Source organism: Amblyomma americanum, chromosome 2, assembly GCF_052857255.1.
Source record: "Amblyomma americanum isolate KBUSLIRL-KWMA chromosome 2, ASM5285725v1, whole genome shotgun sequence".
NCBI lineage: Eukaryota > Metazoa > Arthropoda > Arachnida > Ixodida > Ixodidae > Amblyomma > Amblyomma americanum.
In genome coordinates, this window is record NC_135498.1 from 169,332,335 (window position 1) to 169,346,306 (window position 13,972).

The 13,972-nt window shown below is 47.3% G+C and overlaps 1 protein-coding gene across 1 annotated transcript in view; it reads right to left on the minus strand.

The window, feature by feature from the left end:
* Positions 1-701: 701 nt before the first annotated feature.
* The window catches only part of LOC144120225 (uncharacterized), a 30,044-nt gene continuing 16,773 nt past the window's right edge, over positions 702-13,972 (minus strand). The window contains exon 5 of the mRNA XM_077652630.1: positions 702-1,028. Within this exon, the coding sequence (XP_077508756.1) occupies positions 702-1,028 (327 nt within the window). The remainder of the gene's footprint in view (positions 1,029-13,972) is intronic.

Consider the following 13,972-nt stretch of genomic DNA (forward strand, 5'->3'; position numbering starts at 1 on the left):
AGACAAGAATTGAGAGTTAATGCAGTTTTTTTTGTTAGAAAAGCGAATTCAATACCCATTTTAGATAGCAGTGACCCCTCTTGGCGGAGACTTATAGGCGACATGCGATGGTCGTGGGTTCTACTGCCACAGAAAATACGTTTTTTTTTTATCTGCTTTGCCACATAATCGGATATAAAAAGTTATTGCTCACTTTCCTCCTTTATATAAAAACAACAGTATAAATCCAAATTGACGCATTCCTTGGTTTCAAAGATAGTTGACGCCTTCCACGTATATTGCAACCAGCACATCGTCCTCCTATTCACGCCTGCTCAATAATTTATTTATTTATTTATTTAACTCCTGTAATCCTTTTGCAGACACTGCAGTAGGGTAATGTAAGGAATTAAACACATTCTAACATGAATTTCAAACACTGAAATAACAGTCAAAGTGGTGAATCTTGCATCATGCTGCGGACGGTTACAGTCACGAGCTCCTTGCCTCGAAACAACAAACGTCACATATACGAGATGCAGCCCCGACCTTTAAGGCTTGATCACACCTTTGCGAAGAACATTTACTATTCTTCATTATACAGGCGTGTCATTATCAGGCGTGTCGTTCCCCTTTTCTTAGTGCTGTTCCTGTCTCGAAAACGCAGTATATGAAAGCGACGAGAATTGCTTTCTAGATCAAAGGAACCCGCTAAATGGGAGCTAGCGGAGAACGGCGCATAAGATGGCGCTACTCGCCCACAGTCCCGTCTGCAGCAGGGAGGCCGGCACAAAGGCGGCCATCAGCAGCAGCTGCAAGATGACGCATCCGGCGACCGGCGGGGCTCCAGTCCTCTCGGAGAGCATCCAGAGCAGGGCGGGCAGACAGAAAAGGCCGGTGGCCGTCTGCGAGCACACGATGGCGGCCACGAACAGCTCGTGGCAGTCGACGCCCACCAGGGAGACCAAGTGGCCAACCGGGAACTCAGAAAGTGCGCGGGCGCTCATGCGGGTCGTCTGCGAACGGCGCACCGAGAAGACTGGACTGTCCTACACATTCCGAAAGGCTAAAGATTTCTAACAAAACAACACCTGAATGAGCACCACAGGGTCATAACGTGCGGAGTACACCTTCGATCGGGGCAAGGAATCAGGAAGAAGACAATGCGTTGTCACACAAAGAGCGATCCTCTAGGAGGCTTTCAGAAAACTTTGGAGCCATGATTGTAAAGAACCGTTTCTTTTTCTTGATGGAGACCGTCATTTACATCAGTTCCACTGATCCGGCCTCAGCCAGTGAGTGGGGTTTAACTACTGTGTTGATGGCGGAGTCGCTTAGATCCCATTGCAACGCTCTGAGAAGCTTCAGCTCATTTGGACAATGATCTTCGACGAACACGACATGCCATCACCCGCTACCTCAGCACTGTCGGACAGCGTACAAAGGCAGCTGCAGTGCCAACGTCTCTAAGTGGGCATGGAGAACACTTTGAAACCATGCATGTATAGAAGCATTTGTTGTTCTTTACCGTGGTGAGAGACTACTGTCAAGATTCTGACTGTCGTAGCAACGACGCGTTCCCACCATCAATTTTACAGCGCAATCTTTACAAGCTGAGCGCCGCCGATTTAGCTATGTCTGCAATAATGATCTTAAATAGGACGAGCAGAGCTGCGGAAGCAACCACGTGACGTACCACGTGACTCTCAGCAGCTGCAGCCGAGCGCTGCCAATCCGGTGTCTCGCTCTGGACGAACCAAATCAGCCGGAGCCGACATCCTCGAGAGGAGTACTCATAGACGTCGGGCCGAGTCTGATCATCCGGTGGACATTGCCAACCCTGCGAGCGATTTAGCAATAGACAGGGAGCGTAAACGCGCTATACGAACAGCCGAAACCGACGAAGAGCGGGAGCTTCGCCTGGCTCAACGGCGAGCGAAAGATACCGAAAGGAAGCAGCGGCGATCCTCGGAAGCAGCCGTGGCGGAGACTGGCGAGCCGCTTGAAGTGAGTTCTCGTAGTGTGCAACCCACAACGAACCACGTGGCTGTGCAGGCGAAAGCTTGCCTAACCAGGGCTAGCTGAGCTAAGCCGCAGCCATATTTTATTACTGCCTTCCTGTCGCGACGCTGAAACAGATTTTGATCCCTCCTCAAACAATAATGGACGATTTTTGAGAAAGCAAAGTTCCCCTCAAATGATTTCCAACTAAAATAAGAAAATCGAAAGATCGCTTTAGTTATACAGTTGCCCTTAACCTGCCGCAAAAAGTTTTGATTTTGTTTTCATAGCGCCATATATATCTTAGTGTATAAACTACCCTTTTTTCTTTTCTCTCTCCATCCATACACCTGAGCTAGCCAGAGAAAATAGATTAAGGGCCAGAACGGCATTCTTCCCACGCATACGCCACACGGCTGGAACGCTTACTTTTCTTTTTCTCCGGATACTGGACGGTAGCAACGCGACGCCCTGTTCAGCCAGCCGTACGCTCCGCTCGTACGCTCCGCCTCCTTCGCCTTCGAACGTCGTTGCAGTTTTTGTGAGGCAATGAGAGACCCTCGTGACTGACGTCATGCGACCGACATGACGTAGTGCGTCAAGAATCGCGCAAGAGACCGGCATCAGATGGCCGCCGTGATGCACGGGAGTGTTAAATTTCTAAAATTATTTTTAAAGTTTGGGCTAGCTTTCGAGTACTTTTACGAAGCACGAACGCTCCGTGCCATTTACGGTACAAAACACACACATTTAATAGGCACTTTACAATTTATATCAACAGAACTTTAAGAAAAGTGTGGCCTGAATAAACTGCTCATGGGTGAAAGTATTCATACGTTGACTTCCACCGACGGAAAAGTGGAAGATGTTTCGACTATGGTTTTGACAAACGCAGCCAAAAAATAGGACCGGCATAAAACGGTTTACAGTGTGCTGTTGAAAATTGACCTCGAGAACTGAAGCCGGAAAAGCAGTTTACAACTTCACGCTTTACAGGAAGCGAAGAAAGAAGAAGAGCCCCAATCTTTGTGACAGGAGATTTCTCAAATATGCTTCAGGATGTGCCAAAGGTGAGACATGTGTCAGATGAACGCTTCCTCAGGATGAGGAAGTTTAGTTAGATTAAACGTTGTTCAGTAATAGGCAGTTTTAGAGTAGCGTATGCATGCTTGCATGCGCTAAATGCGTGCATGTTGCTCGACGTAAAGCTGTTTGTCAAATCTGCGCCTTCAATTCAGAGTATGCAAATGTAGATGCCGAGTTATCAAGTGGATTAAATTGGATGATTCCGACTATTGGTGCAGTTTGGTTTTTGGAGCAGGAACCACTTTTATCAACAAATTGAGGGTCATTTTTTAAACAAACCTAGGAGTGACAGAACCACCCCTCTAAATAAAAAATACAACAAATTTATCGCTGATACGTTTTTTTGTAGGCTAGATGGGACAAAACGAAAGATCGATGCCCCATTTAATACCAGGAAACGTGCTGAAAGATGCAGTAACATGGACGAATTCGCTACGAAGAGAGGGGTCTTTTTCCGAAGTCCGCCACATTGTTATAAACGATATTTCAGCCTAATCAAGGTCCACGCACGCTTAACTCAGGAGATAGGGCACCTTACTCGAGCGTACGGTAAGGCTCGATTTGTTATAGAGTTTGGCGCATGCCCACTATGAAGCACGCAATTTCTGCGTACGGCAGACTAAACTGTCTTTTATTTAAAGGGACACAGAGGAGAAATTGAAGTTGGCTTGTATCGATAGAATACCAGCTCCTGATCACAAAAGCGCCGCTCTTACTGCAAACAAAGCTCTTGTAAGGTAGAAAATAACAAGAACCAAAATACGAGTATCGCCACCACAGGCCAATCTCGCATGTACAAGCGTGGTGACGCCATTGGACAAGAGACGCCACCTTGGAGGAATTTTCCATCCTACTTGCTTCGCGAATCTCTGAGGCCGAGAATGGTAGGTTGCGCAGATCAGTATTGAAGTAAGTTTTGTTTTAAAACCAATAGTGCACTTTTATCACACAAGGAGGGCAGGCAAAAGAGAACCTGAACGTTAGAAGCAAAGAAAGCGGACGCTTGGCGGCGCCACGCGGCCAGGAGAGTTTCGATTTGTTCTGGCGTCTATGAGCTTTGCGTGCCCCGTGGTTTTGTTTTTGACGCTCTTCGATTTACAAGCGCCGAACAGCAGAGGAACTCCAAGTGCCGCTTCAAGTGCTAGTTAGCCTTTGAAGGAGCCAGTTAAGGCTTCTCAGATGATCGCCATGGTCGATGAAAAGCTATGATGGCACGATAGTCGGTGATCGTACAAGGCAGCACTTGTGTATTCGCACGCTTGCCCGGCGAAACATTCCCGGCTGTGTCAGTCAACTTCAAACCACTTAACTGAAATCGTTTAGTAGGGACGGGAGACAAGGTACAAGGCAGTTCAGAAAAATTGCTGATGGCCTAGCTCTCTTAGGCCAGGATATACCTAGCGAAAGCGCGGAGAGTTCTGCATCAGAAGAGTGCATTCACTAGATGTGCCTTTATTGACGGTTGTAACATGAGCCATCGTGGCGGAGCGGCAGCGTTTCCGCCTCAAACGCCGAAGGCCTTGGTTCGATTCCGCACCTCGGCACCGGACTTTCCTTTTATTTAGTGAGTGGGCGGGGAGTTTTAAGTGGCTCCCATGGATGCCGCCGCTGAATACGTTGGTTAGCGGTTAAGCGCAGGCTCTGTTAAGGCGCGTTTATGTTGCGTTCAGGCGCGCGCGCCCTGCACGGCGAAGTCGCGTCGGTCAAAGCGAGACCCTCTATACTCCAACTGCGCTTGACCGCCGACGCGTTCGGCGGCTTCGGCGCACTCTGACCGCATTGGCGGGGAGATTGGAGCATGTATCTATTTCGCGCCGAGTGCGCCAGCCGCCGCTGGCCCGGCCAGACTGATTTGGCTCCGCGGCGAGGTGCGCGTTATATTCAATAGCTGCGGCAGTTCGGCGGAGCTGTTCTTTTCGAGCTCGGCTATTTTAATCCATTCACAGTACATATCTGAAGGTACGTACATGCAAGTTGGCGAGAGAGCCAGATCCAGTGGACCCGTTGGATCTAGCGGAAACCGTTGAAGCGTCGTGCGCCGGCTTTGGTTTCAAGCCGCCGACTTTAAACGCGACCGCCCTCGAGCACCCATTTGTTTTTCGTGGCAAAAAATAAATAAACAACTTGGCCCATGCAACCGTGGGAGACCTAGACGCTGCCTGCTGCGCCGTGCAACCGCTCCGTTCAAGGAATCACAATCCGTTGGCCCCAAAGCCCCGGCCAGCCTCCGATGGGCGCAACGCATCCCTCGCGACTCTCCGCATTGGGGTTATGATATTTAGTTTGCAACGGCTGCTCTCTGAGGAAGGGGGAAACCACCCGCCGGCGCCTAACCTAACCGTGCTCCCTCAAAAGCATCGCACGCTCTGTGGGGCCGAGGTCGCTGAAATGCGGGCCAAAGTTTTTGCGCGAACTACGTCATCTGGTTCGGGAACGGGATCCATCGTAACGCTGGCAAGACGCCGGTGCACACGTAAACGAAGCGACGGTGGCGACCCCCGATAGATGCCTTCAACGTGAGGCGGCGGTAGCTTTCATTTCGCCAGCTGCTAGACCGCACCGCTAGCCGCAGAAATCACGGAGTCTCCGTTTACGTCACGTGTCATGTCACTCCGTTCTGTGTCGTCATAAGAGTTCTCCGTGTCTTCATAAGAGTTCTCGAGTTTGAATCGGAGCGGCGGGAAAAAATCTTTCAACTTCGAATCCAAATTTCTTTGAAATAAATGCATCTTTCGCTCCCGGACAAGCGTCAACAAAGCCATGAAATGCCGAACTATCACATATTGCTAACAAAAAAAAATTTGATAGGGTTCTCCTCGGTGTCCCTTTAAGTATTATGCTACCTAGACAAACAAGATTAAGAATTAGAGTGGTGATTTGGGCTTGTTGGTTTCACGATCATGTTGATTACGGCGCGAAGACGGGACGACAAAAAAAAAAGAAAAACGAAACACGAGTGCTGACTGTCAACAGGTATTTCGGAACCTTAAGCGCTACTTCTCGCATTTCGGGTCTCTACGTTACATCGCAAATCGTAAACCAGTAGTTACCGTGGTAACCGAGGCGAAGTAATAACAGATTGAAGAGAAGTGTATTGCGCATAGATCTGGATAGGGACAACCGTCCCTCGCTTGTAAGAAAGATACAGTACGGCGACTAATGCCGCCCGTCACACACAGAAGATATAGTACGGCGGTGGCACTGTGATGCTCGTGCACCACAATCGGAAACCAAAGTATGTCGACCCGGTATATATGTATCCCTCTTTTTCAATTCAAGTTTATATGCATCTATACATGTACAGATGATGGAAGTAAAGACCAAAAGTCAAATGAATTCGGCTTGACGGGATCTGTACCCCCTACAGAAATGGCACTGTGCACAATAAAGAGAACACAAACATACGATACTGGATAAACGAGAAAAAAAAACTATTAGTGAGCATTGTATAACAAAAATACATACGGGTAAAAAAATCAACAATAGAATGCTGCAAGGAATTATATTACAGAAAGCGAATAGTATATAATGATGCAAATAATACAGCCTTCAAATTCACATCTAAAAATAATAAGTTAGTTACAAGCAGAGAAAATTCGTTAAGCATTCATGGCGTCAGTGTATACCAGAGCAAAAAAAAAAGGAATCCACAATGAGCCCATTAAAAGGAGAAATAGGTGTCTATTGAGTTTCTAGTGAGTTTAACAAAGATGGCAGTGCGTGGCGTAACATTTGTTGACCGTAGTTAGTGCGTGCTTTAGGAACGTACCATGTTTCTCTGTGACGTGTATTGTAAATGTCAGAATTCATTGTCAATAGAGATGAATGCTCGAAAAATTTCGCGTTCTGTTTTTCGCGGTACTGGAACGCTTGAGTAAAATACTACGATATATGGAGGTGACCGGTTGTAAGTTAAGGGAGCTGAAAAGAGGCTGCGTATGAGCGTCATATGAAGAATTGGCGATAGCGCGCACTGCTTCCTTCTGCAATAGAAGTTTTGTGATGTTAGACATCGTGGTGTTTCCCCAGACTAAATGGCAGTAATTAAGAAGGGACAGGAAGAGAGAGTTATAAAGCAGTTTTTTAACGCTTAAGGGAAGAAAAATCGAAGTTTCGTTAGTATTCCCACAATACGAGCGATTTTGCTGGCAACTGAGTCTGTATAAAGATTCCAAAGTAAGTTTTCTTGAAATACGACCCCGATGCATTTAATGGATGGCACAAAGTTGATAATCGAGGAACCCATTTGCAAATGGCCGTCAATGTGGACATTTTTGTTTTTAGGTTGAAAAAGTACAGCCTTTGTCTTGTTTTTTTTTTATAGACAGTGAGTTCAATACACTCTGTCAATTAAGTTCACTTAGAGCAGCGTTCGCAAGAGCCAACAGGTCCCTGGCACAACCAGATGTAAAGAAGACTAGTGTTAGCGTATATGATGAATCGGGCAGTGGTGTCAATATTCATTATGTCGTTAACGTAAATATTAAATAGCAAAGGTCCAGGAATGCTTCCTTGAGGTACATCAGGATGAATGGGTAAGTTATCGGAAATACAGTTGTTTATTGAAATCCTCTCACACCTGAACTGCAGATAGCTTTTGATTAAGCCAATGAATGGGCCCTTGAAACCGTAAATATCAAGTTTTGTTAGCAGAGTGGTGTGGTTAATTGTGCCAAAGACCTTTGAAAAATCGATGAAAACGCCTAGTGTCACTATATTTTGCTCAAATGCTTGTAGTATTAGTTCCTTTTGTGTTAGTAGAGCTAACTCGGTCGAGCGACCCTTTCGGAAACCGAACTGGCAGTCAGTAATAGTATTGTGTTTTTCGCAGAAAGCGGTCATTCTCAGTGTTATTAGTTTTTCTAGGCATTTTGAAAATACAGGCAAAATGGATATTGGTCTGTAGTTAGACAGGTTGTTGTTATCACCGGCTTTGAAGGGCACTGTAACCTTTGCGAGCTGCATGCGCTTGGGAAATATACCGTTTACAAAGCACAAATTATACGCATACTCAAGAACTGGGCATATAAGATATAAAACGTGTTTTACGGGGCGTATTTGCAGGTCATCAATATCGCAGCTTTTGCTATTTCGCATAGCGGAGAACGTGAGATAAATTTCTTCGGCGGTAGTTGGATGTAAAAAAGCACTATCACAATTTCTGGAATTGAGGTGCTCTGCGGAGCGTGGATCGTGGAAACTATTTACAAGGGACACGAGATAATTATTAAAAGCGTTTGCTAAATGCATGCCTGATGAACGTTTCCCGTTAATTATCAATTCTCGTACGCCCTCTGAATGCTGACGTCCAATGTTAAGCACTGTGCTAAGGTTTCTCCACGTGATATCCGTTCGCTTTATAGCTTCAGGATTAAACAACCTATGAAGGTAATCTTTCTTGGCTTGTCTGAGAGTAGCAGTTAACTTATTTCGAAATTTCTTCAATTCGGATAGATGGCCCGTCTCTCTTGTGTCCAAAAAACGTTTGAATGAGCATCTTTTTGTTTGATTAGTTTCAGAAGTGCATTGGTTATCCAAGGTTTTCTAGCTTTTCTAAGCTTCAGTGTTTTAGGATGAAAAGATTCCGAGTAAGCCTTTTTGAAAAGACGCAGAAATGACTCGTACGCGGCATCTACGTCAGGCTGATTGTACACCTCAAGCCAATTTATTTTTGATACCTTTGTGCGGAACTCCTCAAGTGTAGCCGGATTAATATCTTAAATAGTCAATGGGGGACACTGCTTCCGTTCTTTAGCCGAGACATACGATTCCAAGAGAAGAAATACTGGCAAATGATCACTAATATGAGCGCTGATTACTCCGGAGTTAATAGTTTGAGATTCAATGTTTGTAATAAAAACATCAAGCAAACTTTCACAGTCGTTGCTAATGCGAGTTGTAGCCGTAATTGTGTTAAAATATGCATTAGCTTCTAATAGTCGAGTGAAATCAGTGCGTAGCTGTGTTTCGTTCAACATGTTAATATTTATATCACCGCCCAGGACGAGTTCATAACTGTTTTTCATTTATAGAGGATAAGAAGTTTTCCATATATGTAAAACCGTTGCCACGTTCCCGCCTGGAGGGCGATATAAAACAGAAAATATGCTTTTTTTATGAACGGCAGTCAAAATTTCACAGTCTGTTGTGACCGCCGTAAAGTCGTCGATTTTTTCACACTGAAAACTTTCTCTGGCCATGAAAAGTACGCCCCGCCGCGGTGGCTCAGTGGTTAGGGCGCTCGACTACTGATCCGGAGTTCCCGTGTTCGAACCCGACCGCGGCGGCGGCGTTTTTATGGAGGAAAAACGCTATGGCGCCCGTGTGCTGTGCGATGTCAGTGCACGTTGAAGATCCCCAGGTGGTCGAAATTATTCCGGAGCCCTCCACTACGGAACCTATTATCCTTTCTTCTTTCACTCCCTCCTTTATCCCTTCCCTTACGGCGCGGTTCAGATGTCCAACGATATATGAGACAGATACTGCGCCATTTCCTTTCCCCAAACAACCAATTATTAATTGTTATTATTATCATGAAAAGTACTCCTCCACCGTTCTTGACTGAGCGATTTAAGTAGTGTCTTGTGTAACCCGTCATCTGTATTCGTGTTCGTGTCGGTACCATGTTTCACAAAGCATAATAACCTCAAATATAAAGCCAGAACATGAAAGCAGGGCACACAGCTCATCAGACTTATTGCGCGCTGACTCTTTAACAGGAAGAAAGATGTGCATGGCTTCTTACGATAAAATTTAGTCCCATCCGCAGCGTTCAGCGATTAACTAGCCATCGATGTGAGTGGCGGTTGGAAAAAATGCTCGGATTCCTAGATCCTAATTTCATCTTAACGATGTCTGCAACGCAAGATATGCGCAGTACATTCGAAGTACTGCGGCATCAAAGTCGGGCCACTTAGTTCTGGCATTAGTGTAAATTTCATGAGCCAACTGTTTGCCACAGAATGTTCCTGATCATATCATATGTCTTACAACATAAGCTTACTGGTTAGTTTCGAGCATAGCTCGCGGCAGGGATTTGAACTGGCGACCTATGTACCCCCAATTCCAAGTGTTTACGAAATCATTATACGAACATTGCGGCTGAACAGTTTGTCGAAGAGTGTTCGGGGCGGTGCACACGATTTCGCGTTTCGTGCAGCATAAACTTACGTTAGTTTAGTTAGAGTTGTTGGGATTCAGGTAGCGTGACTGGGTCGGAGAAGAGACGAGGACGATCGGAGGAAGAAAACTTGGAAAACTTTATACAAGGACTATTTACAGTATGCACAAGTACGGGCAACTGAGAGGCCTTTTCAGCAAAGAGAGATTTTTAAAAGTCGGGAGTCTCCGATCTCTCTCCAGAAGGGGGCTCTCCTGGCATCAAACTAGCAGCTCCTTAAATACTCTTCGTATTCCCCAGATCCCTAGCTGGGGAATGCAGTTCGAAGAATGATGTCCAATCACACGATGGCACTGATGGTACCACCCACGGCAGGGCGGTCCTGATGCTTCTTCGCAGCTCGGTCGAGGGAAAGGGAACAGGACCCGGTCACGTTGTCGTCTCCGCGGCTTCCAGGTGGCCGCGCACGTGCGTCCGGAGGGCAGCTGCATGACACAGGAATGCTGGCTGTCTCCCCGCAGGTGTCGAAAGATGCTGCACTGGCGACCGGAACGATTACGCTTATGGTCGTCGCTGGCATTCCTGTTGAACGCTATCGTTGCTATGGGGACGCTATCATCACTGCTTCCGGCATTCCTGTTCGAGCACGTGGGGACGCTATTGTTGTCGTTCCCTCTGGCAGTCCTGCAGTCACGTCTCTTCGCCGAATTCCACAGCAGGAAGGAAGCGTGATCACAACAGCACCCCCGCCGCCAGATGTTGCGCCCGGAAGATGAACTGCTCGCACGTAGCTCGGCTGACTGGGCGTGGCAGGAACCAGATGCTCTTTGGGAGTCTTCTGATGACCTTCAGTGCCGACGCTCGGCATCTCTTCCCCTCGTCAGATGTCAGTTTTGGGAAATTCTCTGCAATGCTAGCCAAAAGGGATCACAGACGCCAAACCACACCTGACAAAAGCAAGTGCCCTCAGAACCCACTCATACCGCCAGACCAAAACTCAGGGCCAAAACTGCACTTAGCAAAAAAACATCAAACTAAAACTTGAAGAGATCAAATGTTTTGCCTGAATGAACACATGGTGTCTCCCGACGAGTAGTATTGACAGGGTACCTGTCCAAGGCGCACTTGGAAAGGAAAAAAAAATCGCTAAATGAAATCAGGTTGGTGCTTAGAGGGCACGCGGTACGGGAATAGGTGACTCGATTTGGCAGACGTGGCGTTCAATTTTGCCCGCCCCAATTCCCGGAGTCAAGGTACGTTACACCACTCGCTCTTACTTATGCTTGGCCGAAATAAGGAAAACGTACTCTTAGGTATGTTACCTGATCGGCTGTTCGCTGGACAGCTGAATGTCGTGTTTGACGAGGGTTGTTTTTCCTGGCTTGTTTGAAAACACCGCCTCAAAGTCGCGGACGGCGTTTTTCATGTCTCCTCGTTGATTTTCCGACAAGCGTGGCTCTTTGTCGATTGAATTTAGAAGCTTATTCGATGCCTGCTCGTCCTCATGTATAACATAAGGTATGCCTGAGATCTCTTCCTCTGGCATGTTCAGCGCCATGTTAACCATGGCCTGACGCTGCACATAAGGCTTCATCAAATTACTGTGGATTATCCGATTGTGTTTGTTCTTAAATTTGACCTCATAGTTGGTGTCCGAAAGCTTGGACACCACCTTAGCTGGCACTTCCCATTGCACCTCAAGCTTGTTTCTTTTTGACGGACGCAGCAACATCACTTGGTCGCCAGATTGAAAGGTACGCTTGCGTGCAGATTTGTCGTAGCACACTTTACACAGTGACTGCGCTGCTCTGACGTTATTGCTTATAGCTCTTAACGATTGGTCACTTTTCTGCTCTGCAATGAGTGCTTTCCTATCAACCTTAGTCAACTCCTCCCAACAAGTCGAAGCAGGTGTTAATGTCGAACCCTTCGCGTTGGTTCCTTTTGCCCCATTCTCTACGGAATCGGCAATTCCTTGGATTTCATGAGCTACCTCTTGTTCGGGAACACCTTCATGGTCATGCTCATGCGGTTTCGACGGATCAGTTTCTCTGCAAGGATCCCCCGGCTGGTCGGGAGAGTGGTTCGGTGCCTGCTCATTTATCGGAGCGCAGTGGAGTTTCTTTGAGAGCTTTCGCGCTCGAGAACGTGTTAGCGCCATGCAAGCCAAGCCCGAGGCGAAAGAAAGACCTTTCTCATTCAGCAGCTGCTCGGATTTGTTCGAAAGCAGGCAGGGCAAGCGTGTCGGCAAGTTTACGCTAACTGCCGCTCCTGTGTCTAGCCTGCCAAAAGTCCCCTCTAGGGTCACCTTCGCTATAGGCAAGCATGCACTCTGTTCTTTGGCGACCTGCTTAATCCAAGCGCATTCGCCGGTGTAGTCCGTGGAGGAAACACAGGACGGGTGAGCATCATCCATAGTAGCCGCTGAATCCCGCAGTGCCCTGAATTTCTTGCCATTTATAACCACGTCCCGCATGTATGGTTCCAGCAATTCAAGGTTTTCCTCCGACTCTAGCATGCATGCGAACGCCATCTTTTGCTGTTTGCAGTTCACTGAGATGTGACCCTCATTGTTGCAATTATAGCAGACAATGAGCTTTCGCGCTTTAAACGCGCGAGCTCCAGGTGCCTGCTGTTTCGGCGAATCGGCAGATTTGGGTGATTCCATCTTGTCTTCGCTACCTCCTCCTTTTGATCCCGCTTCCTCTGTTTGGTGATCTCGGCGTGCTGGTGGCACCCTTCGGTCGGGGATTCTCTTTAAATAAGTTTCTCCCTTTCCTAACCTGTTATCGTACCCTGCCTTGCTTTGGAGGTTTCGGCGAACGTAATACTCGTCTGCGAGCTGTGCTGCTTTGTCTAGGTCTATATCTGTTAGCCTATCTTGCAGCCATATCCTCAGATCTTCTGGAATCGCGCTATAGTACTGCTCTAGTGCGATGCACTCCAGTACCTTGTCGTGACTTCCGTGCACCTCAGCGGTCTAAAGCCACTCGTTTAGGTTGACTTTAAGCTGGTACGCGAAGTCAGTATGCGACTCTCCGCCTTTCTTTGCCTGCCTGAATCGCTTTCTAAAGGCTTCAGCAGAAAGCCGGTACTTTCTAAGCAGTGCGCTCTTTACCTTCTCGTAGTCATCACACTCTTCCCGTGAGAGGCGAGCCACCACGTCGACCGCTTCGCACGGAAGGAGAGGAAGTAACTTCTCAGACCAAGCGCTCTTGTCGATGTGCACCTTCCCGCATGCGCGTTCGAAATTTACCAAAAAGAGTGCAATATCGCCTCCCACGCGGTATGGTGAGACAAGATCCTGCAATCTCTGCCTCCCTTCCTCCTCTACCGAAGCTACAGGGCTAAGGCGCGCCATATTCCCTCCGTTCGACGCGATTTCGAGCTCCTTCACTTTTCGAGCATGTTCTCGCTTTTTCCTCTGCCTTACGGACCTCCCGTCTCTCTTGAGGGAACCGAAGCTCTTCTTTTTCTTTCTGCTCGCACAATTCCCGTCTCTCTTCAGCCAACCGAAGCTCTTCTTTTTCTTTCTGCTCGCACAATTCCCGTCTCTCTTCAGCCAACCGAAGCTCTTCTTTTTCTTTCTGCTCGCACAATTCCCGTCTCTCTTCAGCCAACCGAAGCTCTTCTTTTTCTTTCTGCTCGCACAATTCCCGTCTCTCTTCAGCCAACTGAAGCTCTTCTTTTTCTTTCTGCTCGCACAATTCCCATCTTTCTTCAGCCAACAGAAGCTCTTCTTTTTCTTTCTTCTCGCACAATTCCCGTCTCTCTTCAGCCAACCGA